This window comes from Nerophis ophidion, linkage group LG12 (genome assembly GCF_033978795.1).
Source record: "Nerophis ophidion isolate RoL-2023_Sa linkage group LG12, RoL_Noph_v1.0, whole genome shotgun sequence".
Lineage (NCBI taxonomy): Eukaryota > Metazoa > Chordata > Actinopteri > Syngnathiformes > Syngnathidae > Nerophis > Nerophis ophidion.
This window is the reverse complement of record NC_084622.1, coordinates 32,556,304-32,576,852: the sequence shown is the minus strand read 5'-3', so window position 1 is coordinate 32,576,852 and position 20,549 is coordinate 32,556,304. Positions and strand designations below refer to the sequence as shown.

The 20,549-nt window shown below is 40.6% G+C and overlaps 1 protein-coding gene across 2 annotated transcripts in view; it reads left to right on the top strand.

The window, feature by feature from the left end:
- The first annotated feature begins 2,974 nt into the window (after positions 1-2,974).
- Positions 2,975-20,549, top strand: part of spon1b (spondin 1b) — a 189,815-nt gene continuing 172,240 nt past the window's right edge. The window contains exons 1-2 of one of the 2 annotated variants that reach the window (XM_061917389.1): positions 2,975-3,390; positions 13,717-13,823. In XM_061917389.1, the coding sequence (XP_061773373.1) occupies positions 3,168-3,390; positions 13,717-13,823 (330 nt within the window). In that variant the 5' untranslated portion in view covers positions 2,975-3,167. The remainder of the gene's footprint in view (positions 3,391-13,716; positions 13,824-20,549) is intronic. The other variant, XM_061917388.1, reaches the window with a different exon arrangement.

Sequence of the window (20,549 nt, the reverse complement as noted above, 5' to 3'; positions counted from 1 at the left end):
CTTCGACCTAACTCTCTCCTTTGAGGCACACATTAAAAGCGTTACTAAAACGGCCTTCTTTCATCTCCGTAATATCGCTAAAATTCGCTCCATTCTGTCCACTAAAGACGCTGAGATCATTATCCATGCGTTTGTTACGTCTCGCCTCGACTACTGTAACGTATTATTTTCGGGTCTCCCCATGTCTAGCATTAAAAGATTACAGTTGGTACAAAATGCGGCTGCTAGACTTTTGACAAGAACAAGAAAGTTTGATCACATTACGCATATACTGGCTCACCTGCACTGGCTTCCTGTGCACTTAAGATGTGACTTTAAGGTTTTACTACTTACGTATAAAATACTACACGGTCTAGCTCCATCCTATCTTGCCGATTGTATTGTACCATATGTCCCGGCAAGAAATCTGCGTTCAAAGGACTCCAGCTTGTTAGTGATTCCCAAAGCCCAAAAAAAGTCTGCGGGCTATAGAGCGTTTTCCGTTCGGGCTCCAGTACTCTGGAATGCCCTCCCGGTAACAGTTCGAGATGCCACCTCAGTAGAAGCATTTAAGTCTCACCTTAAAACTCATTTGTATACTCTAGCCTTTAAATAGACTCCCTTTTTAGACCAGTTGGTCTGCTGTTTCTTTTCTTTTTCTTTTATGTCCCACTCTCCCCTGTGGAGGGGGTCCGGTCCGATCCGGTGGCCATGTACTGCTTGCCTGTGTATCGGCTGGGGACATCTCTGCGCTGCTGATCCGCCTCCGCTTGGGATGGTTTCCTGCTGGCTCCGCTGTGAACGGGACTCTCGCTGCTGTGTTGGATCCGCTTTGGACTGGACTCTCGCGACTGTGTTGGATCCATTGTGGATTGAACTTTCACAGTATCATGTTAGACCCGCTCGACATCCATTGCTTTCCTCCTCTCTAAGGTTCTCATAGTCATTATTGTCACCGACGTCCCACTGGGTCATTATTGTCACCGATGTCCCACTGGGTGTGAGTTTTCCTTGCCCTTATGTGGGCCTACCGAGGATGTCGTGGTGGTTTGTGCAGCCCTTTGAGACACTAGTGATTTAGGGCTATATAAGTAAACATTGATTGATTGATTGATTGATATATATATATATATATATATATATATATATAGACCCCGAACGCCTCCCTAGGGAGGTGTTTAGGGCACGTCCAGCTGGTAGGAGGCCACGGGGAAGACCCAGGACACGTTGGGAAGACTATGTCTCCCGGCTGGCCTGGGAACGCCTCGGGATCCCCCGGGAAGAGCTAGACGAAGTGGCTGGAGACAGGGAAGTCTGGGCTTCCCTGCTTAGGCTGCTGCCCCCGCGACCCGACCTCGGATAAGCGGAAGATGATGGATGGATGGATGGATATATATATAGACCAACTGTAATAACGAAGTAACTAATGATTAAAAAACAATTCCAAAAAAAAAAAAAAAAATCTGTGTGGAGTTTGCATGTTCTCCCCGTGACTGCGTCTGCCAAAAACATACACCTGTCCTGGGGATAGGTTGATTGGCAACACTAAATTGGCCCTAGTGTGTGAATGTGAGTGTGAATGTTGTCTATCTGTGTTGGCCCTGGGATGAGGTGGCGACTTGTCCAGGGTGTACGCCGCCTTCTGCCCGAATACAGCTGAGATAAGCTCCAGCACACCCCCTGCGACCCCAAAAGGGACAAGCAAAATGGATGGATGGATGGATGGATGGATGGGTGGAATAATTCACTAAAAGCTTACCTATTTTATAATTGCATTGTATACAGTGGGGCAAAAAAGTATTTAGTCAGCCACCGATTGTGTAAGTTCTCCCACTTAAAATGATGACGGAGGTCTGTAATTTTCATCATAGGTACACTTCAACTGTGAGAGACAGAATGTGAAAAAAAGATCCAGGAATTCACATTGTAGGAATTTTAAAGAATTTATTTGTAAATTATGGTGGAAAATAAGTATTTGGTCAACCATTCAAAGGTCTCACTGATGGAAGGAGGTTTTGGCTCAAAATCTCACGATACATGGCCCCATTCATTCTTTCCTTAACACGGATCAATCGTCCTGTCCCCTTAGCAGAAAAACAGCCCCAAAGCATGATGTTTCCACCCCCATGCTTCACAGTAGGTATGGTGTTCTTGGGATGCAAATCAGTATTCTTCTTCCTCCAAACACGACGAGTTGAGTTTATACAAAAATGGATACATGGATGATACAGCAGAGGATTGGGAGAATGTCATGTGGTCAGATGAAACCAAAATATATCTTTTTGGTATAAACTCAACTCGTCGTGTTTGGAGGAAGAAGAATACTGAGTTGCATCCTAAGAACACCACACCTACTGTGAAGCATGGGGGTGGAAACATCATGCTTTGGGGCTGTTTTTCTGCTAAGGGGTCAGGACGATTGATCCGTGTTAAGGAAAGAATGACGAAGGCCATGTATCGTGAGATTTTGAGCCAAAACTTCCTTCCATCAGTGAGACCTTTGAATGGTTGACCAAATACTTATTTTCCACCTTAATTTAGAAATAAATTCTTTAAAATTCCTACCATGTGAAAACTCCTGGATCTTTTTTTCACATTCTGTCTCTCACAGTTGAAGTGTACCTATGATGAAAATTACAGACCTCTGTCATCATTTTAAGTGGGAGAACTTGCACAATCGGTGGCTGACTAAATACTTTTTTGCCCCACTGTATATACTGTATTATTAATGTCGTAAATACAAATCTTTATATATCCACAAAGGGTGGTCCTAAAGAGGTAGGGCATTTTTCGGAGGTCTCTAGAAACTCACAAATACCAGAATGGGTGTGTGTGTGTGTGTGTGTGTTGGATATGGAAGAGTTTAAAGATCTTCCCTCCCTCTCTAAGCCAAACAGACGAGGGTGTGCACTCATTTATTGTCAGTTAAAGGCTGCTTCGCTGATCTGGGATCTGCAGTAGCTCCTTTCACTAGTACACCCCCCCCCCCCCTCTCTCTCCCTCTCTCTGTTTATCTCTCTCCTCCACCAAAGTGCGCTCCCAGTCAATGGCGCTATCAGCTCCACTTCTGACGGACACGCTGCTGAGGGTCGCCGCTGTGAGTGAGTTCTTGCAAAATAAGCAGCTGAAAGTCTCCCCCTCACCCCCCCCACCGTTGATTAGAAGACTTACGGGCTTCCGGAACCGAGATGGGAACGCTGCTGCTGCTGATTTTGCATTATTATATGCTGTCGAGTTTTGTGTGCGACGCGACCGCTTTCGTGGAAGAGCCCACCGGTGGGAGATCGGACGGCTACTGCGGACGGATCCTCCGGGCTCAGACACACGGGACCCGGCGGGAAGGACACCATGAGTTCCGTCTCAGAGTGGAGGGGGATCCTGAAACCTACCAGCCTGGCAACACTTACAGAGGTAGAGTTCGTTTTTTGTGTGCTTATTAGACAAGGCAAGTACTGCTAAGTACTTACTGAAGTTTTGATAAGAGGAAAAATTGCACGTTGGTGCAGGGGCGTCACTAGACCTAATACTGTACTGGGGCACACCTGGGGCACAAATAATTCACGTGAGCGTGCAAAGCGCAAGCAAAAACATTTTCAGAACTTATTTATCATACACAATACATAAATAGTGCTTTAAACCATGAAATCATATCAGATTATGTTGTATGGATCTTTGATTAACCACCTGAAATTAACTAATGCATTTGACCTACTTGTGCACTTTTTTACTCCAGACTTCTAAACTGCAACTGGTAAAAGCAAAAAGGAAGAGCAATTAATCTTTTTGAAAGATTTATTGCAGTAATCATCTGCAAATTTAACATCTACAAAGGTAAAAAAAAATAAAGCACCCCTACATCTCTGGGTTCTTTCACATTATTTAATTTCCATTTATGGCAATGTGGCTAATCCTATTTCAGATACACAAAACTATAAAATATACACAAGACAATAAAGCCACAGTAGTAGAATAAATGAACAACTCTTGTGTGTCTGTTCAGGGAATCATTTTCTGAGAAGTAAACTGTAACGTCTCCTTTTCATTTTTGCAAAGTGGTCAAACACTCTGGACAGACATGGAAATATTACAGTAACTGTTATACAGTTGACCAGTGGTTCCCAACTGGTGGGTCGTGACATAAAAGTGGATTGTGTGTCATTTTCAGTGAGTCGCAGTCAGATGTGTGCATGGAAAAAAAAAAGTTTAGGGAGAAAAAAATCAAATTGTGGCAACAAAACCAGATATTTTTTGCCACTTTTCTAGTGACTATTAGTGTGTATTTTAGGAGGAGGAGGACTCAGCACAGACATGGAAATATATTTAAAAAAAAATCTAAATGGGGCAACAAAACCCGATATTTTCAGCCATCTTTCTGAAAACAAATACAGAAATGTTACTATTTTTTCTGGAAACAAAACCAGATGCTTTAGCTGTAGCCATTTTTCTGTTGACAAAAACGATTATTTTAGTCAAAGTCACAGCGATTAACAAGACAAGTCTACTGTGCTATTTTTCTGTGAAATAAACTTGAATGATTTAAAAATTTGGCTCACGACTTGATGATATGGAAAAATGTTTTTCTTCCTGAAGATAAACCATTTGAGAAGCACTCAACTCAACGGGACAAGCGGTAGTAAATGGATGGATGGATGGAATATTGTGATGTCACGATTTGATAGCACCATAACACTTTAAATTCAATGTTATACATTTAGACACCTTCATTTTGTTCTACTCAACATATCACTAAGGTTGCAACACTTACTTTTACTGATTACTACTTTAAAAAGTAACTACATTAGATTACAAGTTGCATTATTAGTTACATTGTGTTTTCCACCAACCGTTAACACATGGGTATCAAACTCATTTTAGATCGGGGGCCACATGGAGAAAAATCTACTACCAAGTGGGCAGCACTGGGGAAATCATGGCACGATAACTTAAAAATAAAGACAAATTCAGTGTTGTGTACAGGGAGAGGAGACGGCACCATACTTGCAAACCCTCCCGATTTTCCCAGGAGACTCCCGAATTTGAGTGCCCCTCCCGAACATCTCCCGGGGCAACCATTCTCCCGAATTTTTCCCGATTCCTACCGGGACAACAATATTAAGGACGTGCCTTAAAGGCACTGCCTTTAGCGTCCTCTTCAACTTGTTGTTAAGCCCGCTTTTCCTCCATACAAACAGTGTGCCGGCCCAGCAACAATATATGCAGCTTGTACACTCACATAAGTGAATGCAAGGTCACACTGAGGGTGGCCGTATAAACAACTTTAACACTGTTACAAATATGTGTCAGACTGTGAACCCACACCAAACAAGAATGACAAACACATTTCGGGAGAACTTACGCACCGTAACACAACATAAACACAACAGAACAAATACCTATAACCCCTTGCAGCACTAACTCTTCCGGGACGCTACAATATACACCCCCCGCTAACATCCACTCCCCCGACCCCATCTCCCGAATTTGGAGGTCTCAAGGTTGGCAAGTACGGACGGCACAGACAGCAGGGGCTTATTTTGTGAGACTCTATGTGAGGATTAGTTGTAGGGTGTTACCAGTAGTGTTCAGTAAGAGGCAGAGGATCCAGATGGACAAGGCAGAGCTCGGAGGTCCATGAGCAGGCAGAAAGTCAGGGGCTATAGCGAGGCGAAGAATGTCCATGTCCAAGCGGTAGGTTGAGATCCAAGAGGCAGTCAGGGAAGCCGAGGGAACACGGGGGAAAATGAGACGCACAGCTCGTAACGCGGAGACGGAGGGAGGCTACTGGATCAACAAGAAACACGAGCCAATAACACGGAGGAGAGAAGTACAGAAAGAAAGACTTGCATAGAGCTAGACTAGTTTGGCTACCGTACAGGACAGGTAGCTACGTTCTGGCGCAGGATAGCAGGTTGTGCAGGCTTATGAAGGCGGTCCTCTGATCAGCCGCTAGTGCGCTGATTGCTGGTGATTGATTGCAGCCACTTGCTGCTGCCAGACTGACATGTGCTTGGCGCGCTCCTGGGGGTGCGCTCATCAGTGTGCGCATTGGAATGCGCCGGGGCTGTGACATTCTGATTTTTTTCTTTGTTTAAATATAGAACAAACACATTCTGAAAATGTACAAATCATAATGTTGTCGTTTTTTAATTTTTTTTACACTTACATGTTTCTGTTTGTAGCATCATAACTTTATTTGTCGTTTTTTATACTTTCTGAATAAATTATGTGACAATGTTCATCAGTCTACTCACTGTCAAAATTCAAATTCCAAATGGCTTGTTTGGATCAAATTTGGAAGAAGGCAAGATTTTTTTTTAATCAATATCCCCTTGCGCCTTCATGGTTTGATTTCAAATGTTCAGACATATGGGGATCTCAAATACACCAAACCAGGTACCAACAGGTAAAAAATGTTGGTTATGCATAATAAGAGTCGTTTAATATTGGCTTTTTGTTTTGGCGAGAAAATGCCCATATCTTTTTGCACTCTCATAGTTTTTTTTACATTTGTGTTGCTTGCTGCTGAGTATGTAACACATCAGGGGTGCCGATGGCATTTTTGAACTGATAGACCAAACTGTCAAGGAATAATTTCAACTCTGTGAGTGTTTTTTTCCATTAATGCCTGCATCAAAATATGTTTTTTATTTTTACAATAACTAGTGTTAACATCAACATATGTACTCTCCGTAGACACAAATATTGTTGCCAAAGAAAGTACAGTAATAGTAATAATACAGTATTAATAAGTAGAACTACCTGTACCTGTAACTACATAGAAGTAATAGTGTCGCCAAACACAACTATTTACAAGCAGACTCAATGACATATATTTGAAATGAAATCGCAAATCTGTCATAGAATATTTCTGATCCGATCTGAGGCGTGTTTGGCTGCCCAAGGCAAACGTAGTCATTAGGATTTGATCGGCACATACTAAATACCGGTAAACAACATACCATATTTTTTTGATTGTAAGGCGGACTTAAAATCCTTTCATTTTCTCTAAAATCGACTGTGCGCCTTATAACCCGGTGCGCCTAATGTACAGAATAATTCTGGTTGTGCTTACCGACCTCAAAGCAATTTTATTTGGTACATAATGTAATGATAAGTGTGACCAGTAAGATAGTGGTCACACATAAGAGATACATGTAGACTGCAATATGACGCCAGTAAACAACACCAAAACTTTAAATCTTCCAATGAAAAGAAAGAACATTACACGGCGCTCAAATATATCTCAAAAATGTTTTAATATGACTTTGAAGCCGCACCGCTTGATGGATTGTTGGCCCATTACGGGTACCGTAGTCAGAGATACAGATATTACTACGGTGTGTATATAAGTTCCGCAAAATGGCACCCATTTGCAGAAATATTATCTGGCGTTTTTTTTTACACGATATTATGCAAAACCAACTTTTCTTACCTTCTGGTACCTGCTGATGAGTATTTGAGATCTGCATGAGTCCTGACAATTTGCGGAAGTCCGCCACTGTAGTCCGTGACAATACCGTAGTTGATAAGCTTCTTTTTTTCACTATCTTTTTGTTATGTGACAATCACCCTCTACTGTTGCCATTTCTAATATAAAGTAGCGTAAAGTTCTAACTTATATCTCGCTATGGAAGCGCTAAAAACTACCGCTGTAGTGAGTTTACATAATTTACCCACAGAACTTTACTTATTAGAGAGTTCTGGTCAGACGGTTTTTCACGGGACACATTTCTGGCGTTGTTGTTGCACTAGTGAGTCACGGATGAGAAGATGCTGCTCTGTCATTGATTGAAGTAAAGTCTGAATGTCATTAAAACAGTTAGCTCCATCTTTTGACACTTCTTCCACTCCCATCCTTACACGCTACATACACCGCTACAACAAAGATGGCGGGGAGAAGACGCTGCTGAAGGTGAGCTAGGTAAATAAGACCGCCCACAAAACGGCGCATCCGGAAACAACTGTCAGAAAGCGACTTGAAGATGGTCTGTAAAACATAAACTATGGAACATTTTGACCAAGGAACCATCATTACATGTTACGTACACGACAAGAAAATGTTTTCAAATTAGAAAAAAAGTCACTACATGACTCCAATGCGCCTTTTGTATGAATAGACCAGCTCATCGCCAGTTCGCCTTATAATCGGGTGCACCTTATGGTCCAGAAAATACGGTGATAATTGAGTATGTTGTTAGATATTACGCTGCGAGCTGCACCACACAATGAGTATCACTTATTCCACTGCTTTTACTGTAATTGATAGGGATATTAATCAACATTTAATAAAGTTTATCAGTTTTAAGCACCTTAATACTCACATATTTGTGACGAAACGTGTCACTCTCCACGTAACCGCTACATCGTCCCCTAATGTAGAGCACAGGTCTACGTTCGGTGTCACTGAGAGAATTTTGCACACCTTGAATAGTTTTATTAAAAACTGTGTTTTTCTTTTAGCCGTCTCATATTTTTCACTTTACTTACTAAGTAACGCGTTACCGGCATCACAGCATATCACTTGCATATTCTGTTTCAAATCCAACAAGTGGTTACTTGTTGGTAATTAGTCAGTCATTTTCTTGAATTTAATGTGTTGGAATTATTGATGCCAAAATTCCTTAAGACACTCATACACCCTGCAGGCTTCTGCAGGAACACAGATAGTTAGACTTCTTAATGTTCTAATGTCTGACCTACAGTATATTCACTTCCTCACTTCCTCCCACCAAGTGGACACACACACACACACACGCACGCACGCACGCACGCACACACACACACACACACACACCCACGCACGTACGTGCGCACGCCCTAACACACACACTGACACACACACACGCACGCACGCAGACTCACACACAGACTATCTTTGGGAAAGAGGCAGGGTACACCATGGACTGGTGGAAATGAGTTACAGGGCATATACAAACAGCCAGGGGTGTCCTGAAAAACAAATGATACCGGATATCGGTCTGATATCAGCAAAAAACAACAACAACAAGTACAAAAAAACAAGTGTTGGGTGATTTCGGCTTGCATCTAAAATCTCCAATGTAAGCCCTGATACAAACAATCCTTTGGCGTGTTTATTTGTTCAAAGCCAGTTAATATCTAAATGTCCTCCAATAAGCACACAAGGTTGGTCTTTGCTTGCATTTTAGGGAAGTCATTTACAAAATGCAAACATGGTAGGTTATGGGCTACTATAAGCCACAGCTAAACAACAGCAAAGCACATAATAGCGCACCAGCTAGACATACGTATTAAGTGTCCTTAATTCAACAACCTACTCAGTGACCTAGTGGTTAGAGCGTCCGCCCTGAGATCGGTAGGTTGTGAGTTCAAATCCCGGTGGAGTCATACCAAAGACTATAAAAATGGGACCCAGTACCTCCATGCTTGGCACTCAGCATCAAGGGTTGGAATTGGGGGTTAAATCACAATAAATGATTCCCGGGCGCGGCACCGCTGCTGCCCACTGCTCCCCTCACTTCCCAGTGGGTGATCAAGGGGATGGATCAAATGCAGAGAAAAGAATTTTCACCACACCTAGTGTGTGTGTGACAATCATTGGTACTTAACTTTAACTTTAACAATATTGCAGTCTAAAACAGCACATTTCAATGTAAACAAGGATCAAATGATTATGGTTGCATTTTACTTACACATACAAAGTCTCCAAGGTAGAAGTGTATTAGAAAATATCCAGTAACAAACATGTCTGCATCATTCAATTTATGGCTACATGTGTAATTTAATGATTTATTGTTACCACTAGGTGTTGCCAAAAACCAAATAATTAACACTCCACATCCAAAGCATAAATCTGTCACAAGGTTATCAAGCCTTTTCAAACATTCCACACTACAAAATAATTAAAATATGTACATTGATCCCTGTTGATATCCTATCAGGAGACCCTTACAAACAACCCTCCATGCTGACACTTAGAGGGGAACATTATCACAATTTCAGAAGGGTTAAAACCAATAAAAATCAGTTCCCAGTGGCTTATTTTATTTTTCGAAGTTTTTTTCAAAATTTTACCCATCATGGAATATCCCGAAAAAAGGCTTTAAAGTGCCTAATTTTCGCTGTCTGTAAATCCACCCGTCAATTTTCCTGTGACGTAACATAGTGATGCCAATACAAACATACATGGTGGATAGAACAGCAAGATATAGCGACATTAGCTCAGATTCAACCTCGGATTTCAGCGGTTTAAGCGATTCAACAGATTACGCATGTATTGAAACGGATGGTTGGAGTGTGAAGGCAGATAGCGAAACATAATTGAAGAAGAAACGGAAGCTATTGAGCGAATAGCTATTGAAACTATTCAGCGATTGCCTTCTAACCAATGTTTGCATCTTTCGACCACTGGAGCAATTTAAATCCGTTGATTGGTAAGTGTTTGTTTGGCATTAAATGTGGGTGGAGGGAAAGGCTGGATGCAAATATAACTACAAATGTACATACAGCTAGCCTAAATAGCATGTTAGCATCGATTAGCTGGCAGTCATGCCGTGACCAAATATGTCTGATTAGCACATAAGTCAATAACATCAACAAAACTCACCTTTGTGATTTCGTTGACTTTATCGTTGGAAATGCATCTGCTTTGAGTGTCGCAGGATATCCACACATTCTCGCCATTTCTGCCATGCTAGCATCAATTAGCACTGCATGCTTCCCTAGTCGTGTTGTTACACCCTCCGACAACACACCGACGAGGAATGATGTCTCCAAGGTACGGAAAAAAGTCGAAAAAACGGAAAATAACAGAGCTGATTTGAGTTCTGTGTGTAATGTGTTTGAGAAAATGGTGGATTGGTTCCCATTGTAACGTCACGGGTGAAAGTTCTTCGCTCCGACAGCGAACAATTGAAAGGCATTTAAATCGCCAAATTCACCCTTTTAGAGTTCGGAAATCGGTTAAAAAACATATGGTCTTTTTTCTGCAACATCAAGGTATATATTGACACTTACATAAGTCTGGTGATAATGTTCCCCTTTAGGGAAAATTCAGAGTCTTCAATTAAGGGAGAACTGCACTTTGAAAAAAATATGCCTCTAATTCGCAATCCCTACTAAAGACAAAAACATATATGGCTTTCTTTTTTTAATGTGTTCCAAATTTTTAATATATGGTTGTGCGATAAGATGGGGACTTGTCCAGGGTATACCCTGCATTCCGCCTGAGTGCAGGTGGGATGGGCTCCAGCTTCCCTGTTACCACGAGAGGTACAAGCGGTCGAAAAAGAATGGCATGTACTAGGTGGCTCATAATGCAGCTGATAAGGAGTACACTACTCCGCTCATAAAGCTCTCTAAAAAACTTCCAAAATGTGCCAGTAATACTCTATTACTGGCTAATACTCTATGTGGTGACCTGAATATTAAGCAAGTATTAGCAATATTGTTATTATAAGCGCTAGCACAGACAAACTATTTTTAGTGCCTCCAAGTTGGTAAAATTTAATTATGTATTATAAATCATGCCTCTCACCTGCATAGTAGAAGGATGTGTCCATAAACGGAGAATTTGGTCAACTTTAACATCCAAACAATGTCCAAAAATGACGAGAAATAAATAAAATAACGCTAGTTTGCGGCACCTTTTTTCTTTTCTTTTTTATCTGCGGTAGTATTGCACTGAGTAATACTGCTGCATGATGCTTATGTATGATGCACACTAGCGTTACTGTTGTTGAAGGAACAAGTTAAAGTTAAAATACCACTGATAGTCACACACACACTAGGTGTGGTGAATGAACCCTCTGCATTTGACCCATCCTCTTTTTCCACCCCTTGGGAGGTGAGTGAGCAGTGAGCAGCAGCGGTGACCGTGCTCCGGAATCATTTTGGTGATTTAACCCCCAATTCCAAGCCTTGATGCTGAGTGCCAAGCAAGGGAGGTAATGCGGTTTGAACTCAAAACCTACCAATCTCAAGGCAGACACTGTAACCACAAGGCCACTGAGCAGGTAAAGGTGAACATTATGATGCGTCTGAGAAATATTAATACGCCGCTGTATTGTTAAAATAAACAAAATTGGCGGACGGACGGGTAGGTTGGGTGTAAGGAACAGTGTAATTTGGCCTATCACCACTATCACGTCTCCATGTCATTGCTGGGGGGCAATAGACTACAGACCGTGGTGAAGTAGGCCAGCTTCGTCGCGTGAAGTAGCCTACAATTTTTTCCGCTCCGTATGCTGAATGGCAATATACGATATATACAGTATCTCGATATTTTTTACGTTAAGTTAAAACAAAACACAATACAGTCCTAGTTACCTGAGATACTACGTATGTCATTATTTTGTCTTAGTAAGTCAATATCAAAATAATGACTTAGTCAAATGAATGACTTACTGTAAATAAGCATTTGGAAAAAAAAGAGTTGAAAGTGGGGCCACATGCTGACATATGCTCAGCTCATCATGATTAATTTTATAACGGGGGTTGCCCACATATGTGGTCCTCTCCAAGGTTCTCATAGTCCTCATTGTCACCGACGTCCCACTGGGTCATCATTGTCACCGACGTCCCACTGGGTGTGAGTTTTCCCTGCCCTTATGTGGGCCTACCGAGGATGTAGTTAGTGGTTTGTGTTGTGGTTTTTGCAGCCCTTTGAGACACTAGTGATTTAGGGCTATATAAATGAACATTGATTAATTGATTGATAACAGCATTTGTGATACCTGTAGTTGATTTTTATTATGTAAATGTTATATGTGATAGCAGGGACCCTGCCATTCAAAACTAGGTGGCTACATTACTAATGATTAATGTAACTATAGCTGAAAAATAGTACAATATAAATAGGAGAGACTATTCATCCTAAACACCATGGAGTTCATGTAGGCTTTATGATGCTTTATCAGAGACAGAAACTCTTCATTTAACATAATGTCCTTGTTTGCTGCTGAGAAGCGGGACAGGACAAAAAAACAAAAAGAAATTGGGTGCCACGATGAGGAGTACTGTTAAGACTTTAGTTTAGACGGTGGCTCTTTGTTGTTAAGGCGACCACCTTATCAACAAAGTGCTGCGGGAAACACTGCATGCTGTAAATACTTACAGCATGTATATACAATGATGATGGAAGCTTTTGAATTTTTTTTTAGAGCGTTTTATAGGCTTAATAGAGCAACTTCCATTAGCGCCATTGATATCTGACTTTTGCAAGCGTTTGTTTACGAGTAAGAGCGCATAAAAATAAAGAAAAACATATGTGTGCTTGTCTCACATACACTAAGGGTTGAGGAGAATACGCAAAATACCCCAAAAAATGCAGTTCCCCTTTAACAAAACATGCATGTTTTCAGACTGTGGGAAGAAACTGGAGAAATAAGCTCACTTAAAAGCCAACATAAAATATGTTGCTGTAAGGCAATCAGTTAACCACCTGTTCTGCTGTAACAGATTGTTACACCTAGTGGAGGCAATAGATTAGCTGATGTTAACACCTCGCTATGGGGAGGGACATTCACATTTGTTGGCTTTTTTACAGCATGTTTCCTCGCTTTTTACAGGCTGTCCTTAGTACCAAAATTTGAGTCTCCGTCCTTCCTTTTTTTTTAAGTGTTCCGTTGCACTGCTGCTTTTCCACCTGTACCCAGGGTGATCCTGCATCATTGCAGCATGAACATGACGTGTCAGTGTAAAGCCGCTTTACTGCTCGGTGTGCGAGGTGTTAATACACACACTCTCTCCTCCCTACAGTGATCCTCTTGGCAACCAGCCCTGCTTATTTCAGAGGTTTCACCCTCATTGCATTGAAGGAGGGCAGAGAGGGCACCACAGATGATGACTACACCGGCCAGTTCCAGGTGAGATACTGCTGAAGACTCATTGCACTTTGAGTTTAAACTTTCAATTGGATGAAACTATTTGCATGATTTAATGCAGTGTTTTTCAACCTTTTTGGAGCCAAGGCATAATTTTTTCATTGAAAAAATTCTGAGGCACACCACCAGCAGAAAACGTTTAAAAATGAAACTCAGCAGCCGATACTGACAGTAAAAAGTCGTTGTCGCAATTGGATATGAATTCAAACCATAAACAACCATGCATCACAATAGCTCTTGTCTCAAAGTAGGTGCACTGTCACGACCTATCACATCACGCCGTGACTTATTTTGTGTTTGTTGGTGTTTTCCTGTGTGTAGTGTTTTATTTCTTGTCTCGCGCTCCTATTTTACTGGCTTTTTCCTGATTTTTTGGTATTTTCCTGTAGCAGTTTCATGTCTTCCTTTAAGCGCTAATCCCCGCACCTGCTTTGTTTTAGCACTCAAGAATGTTTAAGTTGTGCGGACGCTATCCTTCTTTGTTGATTGTCATGTCATGTTCGAAAGTACTTTGCGGACGCTGTCTTTGCTCCACATGCTCCAAGTCTTTGCTGTCGTCCAGCATTCTATTTTTGTTTTCTTTGCAGCCAGTTTAGTTTTAGTTTCGTTTTGCATCTCAGTCCCTAAGCCTCAATGACTTTTCTTAGCGGCACTTGCTTTTTGTTTATGTGTAGTTTAAGCAATAGACACATTTTTACCTTCACACTGCCACCCACTGTCGTCTGCATATTGGGATCATGACATACTATCGTCATCGTTCCTGACATCTGCAAAGCAATTAGCTACCCGAGCCACCTACTGATATGGAAGAGTATTACACGGTTACTCTGCCGAGCTTTAGACAGTACAGACACTCAACAACAGCACACTATTTACGGATTCTAACTACTGGTTTGCAAAAAATATTTTTTAACCCAAATAGTACATAATCTCCCATGGCACACCTGACTGTATTTCACTGTATTGCACAGTGGTTGAAAAACACTGATTTAATGCACTCGGGGGTCTTTGCTGTCTTCTGAAACTGGTAGTGCTGAATGAAGCCAAAAGTAGCCAAAAAGCAGAGCTCTCATGTTGTGGTATAGAAAGAGACCAACATGTTCTGACTGTTAGGTACTGCTTTACTGAGACTGACATCCAGATAAAAAATAGATATATTTTCTTGCCACAGATGGAAAAGGAAGGAGTGGGAAAAGAGGATGGGATAAAGCTTTGGTGCACAAAAAGGCATCGAGAGGGAGTTTTAGAGAGCAAAGACTGAAGATGTGAGAGCGATTACTAAGTACTAACACAGCTCCTGCTGAGAAGCTGAGAGCCAACAAAGGAGAAAGCCAGACTTCCTCAATTACTTCTTGTGCAGTGTAAACAGGAACACACATCTGTGGTTGTGTTTGTACATACTGGCCATAACCAGACTCCAAGCAAACAGAGCAGGGGCTTATTTTATGGTACAAGCAACTTGGAAAAGAAACCCTTCGCTCTTGGTTTTGACAAAACGAGTGTGGATTTTCACTCCTGTCCCATCCCACTCCCAGAGTAATAAAACAATTATGAACAATCCATCCATCCATCCCTTTTCTACCGCTTGTCCCTGCCCACTCTTGATAAAATGAATGTAACCCATTCACACTATGTTTCAATGCACCAAGTTTCTCAAATTGATAATGATTTTATATTTTCACACCTACCGTACATCTGAAGTCCCAGTGTCCATGCACACTCTTTAATGCAACTATTGGTCATACTGTGTGCCTCCTGTACACTGGGGGGAAGGGAAGTCACTTATTTTCTTTCAGCGCGGATTAATGTATCGTTTTTCCGGTTGAGCTATAATTTCGCACCAAAACAAGGCATTTTTGTGGCTCCTTACAAGTCAACAGCCCAGTGTTTGTTGTACCTGATGTCCACTGTTATATTGACACAGATTACAAATATTACATCTCTAATGGCTATCCTGATGTTAAAAAGCAGAAAGCATCATGCACAAACTTAGATAGCACTACAAACAGCAAATAAACAGCCCCCTCTTCATTTCAGTGGTTGCCAATGTTTTTATTGAACGGGATCCACTTCCGGGTTGTACCTCGCGCATTGAGACTGGGGCATGCTTGATACGAAGGGTCCTCTCTGACTGCACACACCTATTCAAGAGATATGGTTTCCAATTGCGTAACCTAAGTGTGTTAGTCCAAATTTTCCAAAGCCAAACACGATCAGATTAATGTTAGCATTATAATGTAGTTAAGTTAGCGTACTTCTAAGATGATGCCAAGTATCGAAAGCCATGGTTTAGGTTAATGCAAAATACATTTGCAAAAAGGCTGTGAAGACTGTGTGGCATAAGGATGCCGGATTTGTTCCTCCGAGGATGCGTCGGGCAAGAACACAGCAAAAGGTAAGAAATAAAGTATTTATTAAAGTAATAAAACAGGCTACAAACAAAACACTGGTGCTAAACAGAAAAGGCAAACACAAAGCGCTAGCATGGATGCTAGGAAAACAAACGGAAACATAAATACTAGGCACGAAGGCATGGAAAGGTAAAACAAAACATCTAGCATGAGAGCTAGGTATAAACAAAGGCATCTAAAGCAGTCGTCACTGTTGCACGAAGGCAAATTAGGAACCCAGGCAGAACAGCAAAAAGGGGCGAGTTTAAATAAGGGAGCAATCAATAGTAACAGGAGTGCGGGAACCGAGAGTAGCAGGTGGAACTAATATACAACCATGGTGACAAAGCAAACAGGAAATAATGACTTTTAAACAACAGAGTGATACCAAAATAGAACAAAAACAAGAATATGGGTATGATCCGGACATCGGATCATAACAAAGGCTAGCACAAATCATTAGCATGTTAACATAGAAGTTAGCACACTTCTGAGTCTTAATACTGTATCTTCATGTTTTTTGTTTTTCTTTCAGAATGAATTTATATTCTACATGAGCTGTCTTTTCTAAGTCATAATAAAAAAAATGACTTAAGGAGTTTCAAATTGCCAGTGACATTGAGCTCTCACCAAAACAAGGGGTCAGCAAACCGCAGCTGTCGAGCGGCATGCGGCTCTTTAGTGCCGCCCTAGTGGCTCCCTGGAGCATTTTTCAAAAAAAGATTAAAAATGTAAAAAGATGGTGGGGAAAATATTTGTTTTGTTTTAGTATGTTTTTTTGTTGGAGGACAAACATGACACAAACCTTCTCAATTGTTAGAAAGCCCACTGTTAAATATGTTTGTTTTTATGGTTCACTGATGAGAGTATTTGGTGAATATCAGTTTGTCCTACTAATTTCGGCGGTTCTTGAACTCACCATAGTGTGGACTGTGACGTAACAATTTGGTTACATGTAAAATCTTCCATTCTTTCTTTGCCTCATTTTGTCCATCAAATGTTTTATACTGTGCGTGAATGCACAAAGGTGCACTTTGTTGATGTTATTGACTCGTTGGAGTGCTAATCAGGCATGTTAATCAATGCTAATGTGCTATTTAGGCTAGCTGTATGTGCATATTGCATCATTATGCCTCATTTGTAAGTATATTTGAGCCCATTTATTATCCTATACTTTTATCCTCTTTGTATATAATTTTGTTTTGCATGTTTCATGACACATTATCTGTGTGTAATATTGGCTGCATTTCAGTTGTTTGTGTGCCATGTTTTTCCAGACCACAGCAAACATTACTTGGCTTGCCATGGATTGTAATAAATCTATTAAAAGAAGACAGCCTGCCGTTTCCTTTAACTTGGATACACGCATCTATACCTTTGGCCGTTAAAAGGCAGTCATTTCCAGGAGTTATCTCACCTTCTGAGTAGCTTCTGTTTTACTAATGTTTTCTTTTTTTGTAAAAATGTGCAGAATAAATGTTACATTTCATAATTTCTGTCAATGAAGATTTGCTTCAACCAGCGACACAGTCATTTTGATAGTAGACTATTATAGGTAATATAGAAACTTACCTCATGTGTCGCCTTCATTATAAGTTTTATATACAGCTTTTCATTTTTGCGGCTCCAGAAAGATTATTTTTTTGTATTTTTGGTCCGGTATGGCTTTGTTGACGTTTCGGACCACTGATCTAACCTGTTACTTTCACGTTTCTGTTCTTACCATTGCTTGTATGTGCTTATTGTTATTCTTTGCTATTACTGCTATATGGAATGTCATAATTTAAGAAAAAATAAGAAAAGGAAAAGGAAAGAAAGAAAAAAATATAAACAATGTTGACAATTTTTTTGATGTAAAGTATCTCCAGTTAACTGTTTACTTATTCATCAGTCATTTATTTTCTTTTATCATTATAAATTAGGTTAGGATTTTGGATGGGCAGAGAGGTCTATGCGGGTTGGCTTGGGTTGGCATTCACCCAGCTTTCGGGTGTGCATGTCCGATTGTCCAATGTTTTGATGCTCTTACATAGGGTTGGGCGATATGGCCTTTTTTTAATATCTCGATATTTTCAGGCCATATCGCGATACACGATATATAATTCGATATTTTGCCTTAGCATTGAATTAACACTTAATGCATATAATCACAGCAGTATGATGATTCTATGTGTCTACATTAAAACATTCTTGTTCATACTGAATTAATATATCCTCATTTTAAACTTTCATGCAGAAAAGGACATCACAACTAAGTCAATTGACCAAAACTGTATTTATTAAACTGTTGTTAAGCAGTGGCACAAACTTTCATGTCATTTCCAAAACAGAAAGTGCAAGATTGTCAGAGACATTTTAAAACAAGCAATGAGTTCACTTTTGTGCATGATGTCACTCAAATGACATATCAAAACAACATTAGATTAAAGTGCATTTTTTGTATAAAAGTGTAACAGCCAAACCACCGCCAGACGATGGACCCCCTGCAGCTTTTCTTGGGAAATAAATCTTACTTCATTTGTTACCAGATTCGCACCGTCTTTCTCTCGTATTACCACTCGCACGGTTCCGTTAGCATCACAGCTAGCGTTACCCAAGCTGCTACCTCTCTGCTCCGCGAGGGCATATACGTATGTGACGTATGACGTGACAGTATGTGACGTATGTAAGAAGGTGTGCTTGTTTTACGTCTCTGTGAGAAGGAGACACAATGAGTGGGAAGAGCCTGTAGTGTAATGCCAGCAGCTAAAAGCAACTGCGTGAGAATGTATACTCAAATAACACGATATAGTCATTTTCTATATATCGATTTATCGCCCAGCCCTACTCTTACATGCTAATCAGCAGAGGTGTGGACTCCAGTCACATGACTTGGACTCGAGTCAGACTCGAGTCATGAATTTGATGACTTTAGACTCGACTTGACAAAATGTAAAAAGACTTGCGACTCGACTTAGACTTCAATATCAATGACTTGTGACTTGACTTGAACTTGAGCCTTTTGACTTGACATGACTTGCTACTTTCCCCAAAACCCAACGATGAAAAAGTTATTCAGGAGTGCTCCGTATCTGTCTGTGTCTGTCAGCGTGTGCGATGACAGTGTGCACGCTACCGGTCAGAACAACAGCCAATCAAATTACAACCACGTTATTTTCGTCACACAGCATTCAGCCAATCAAATTGCAGGAAAACCAACGAAAAAGCTCTCAAACAACACGCCAGTGAAGAAAAGCTATGCCAAAAATTGTTTTGTTCGGGTATAAAAACTATGACTTGGTCAACAAAAAATGAATTGCCGTATGCAAAGCCTGCGGTTTGTTCGAAGATTACTGACAGTGACACAACAACTTCCAACTTCGTTCGACATTTGAAGTTGCACAAAGAAGGGTAAGTTTTGAATGTAAGCTAACGTTTATTGGCCGAGTTACATAACTTTTATTTACTGTGTAGTTAAATCAGTGAGGCTGTAAACTCACTGCTAACGTTATAACCATAGACATCTTATAAGTAGACGCAGCATCGAGCGCTACTGCCATCTTGGAGTGTTGATCCGCTCCACTCAGGGCAATTCATTTGGCAGGAGCAATGAACTGTCAGCACATTTAATTCATTTGACCTCACTGAATACCACTGATATTCACACGCTTTTTTGTCATACGTGTAACTATGATAAAGGACACATTTTTTGGCGTGTTCATAGTTTGCTTAAAAATAATAGAATATTCTTATATGCTATAAATAACCAGACGTCCAAGATCAAAACTGGGAATAATAATCCCAGAGAAGGGGAAAAAACGGTCAGCTATTTCTAAGTTGAAGAAACAATATGATTAGGTTATATGTACATGCATATATCCTACATAAACAATGTATGAATACATTAGATATCTATATAGCTTATAGACTGTATTTCTGTTGCTGCAACAGCAGAGAGTTTATTCTGTCTTGACACTTTGTATTAATATTTTCTATTACATTCTTCCCTTAAATGATCATGTTTACAGTGATTGTTTTAAATGTATTTTTCATGTATGTTGCTTTGGATAAAAGTGTCTGCCAACTAAAGCATAACCGTATATAAACACCTGAAAGTCTTCACATCAGCTAAACCCACCAATCTGTTTCACTGGATTCAGAATAACAGCAAATTCTGTCTTACCCAACACAGTTAGTATTTGAATATTGTTACTAGAAGACTTATTCCTGATTACAGTTATACTGTTAAGAAAGTAGTGTCTTATACTTTGCCAAAAATGAGAAGGCATCATAATCAGTGGCGGCTGGTTCATTTTCCATAGGGCCGTGAATTCTAAAA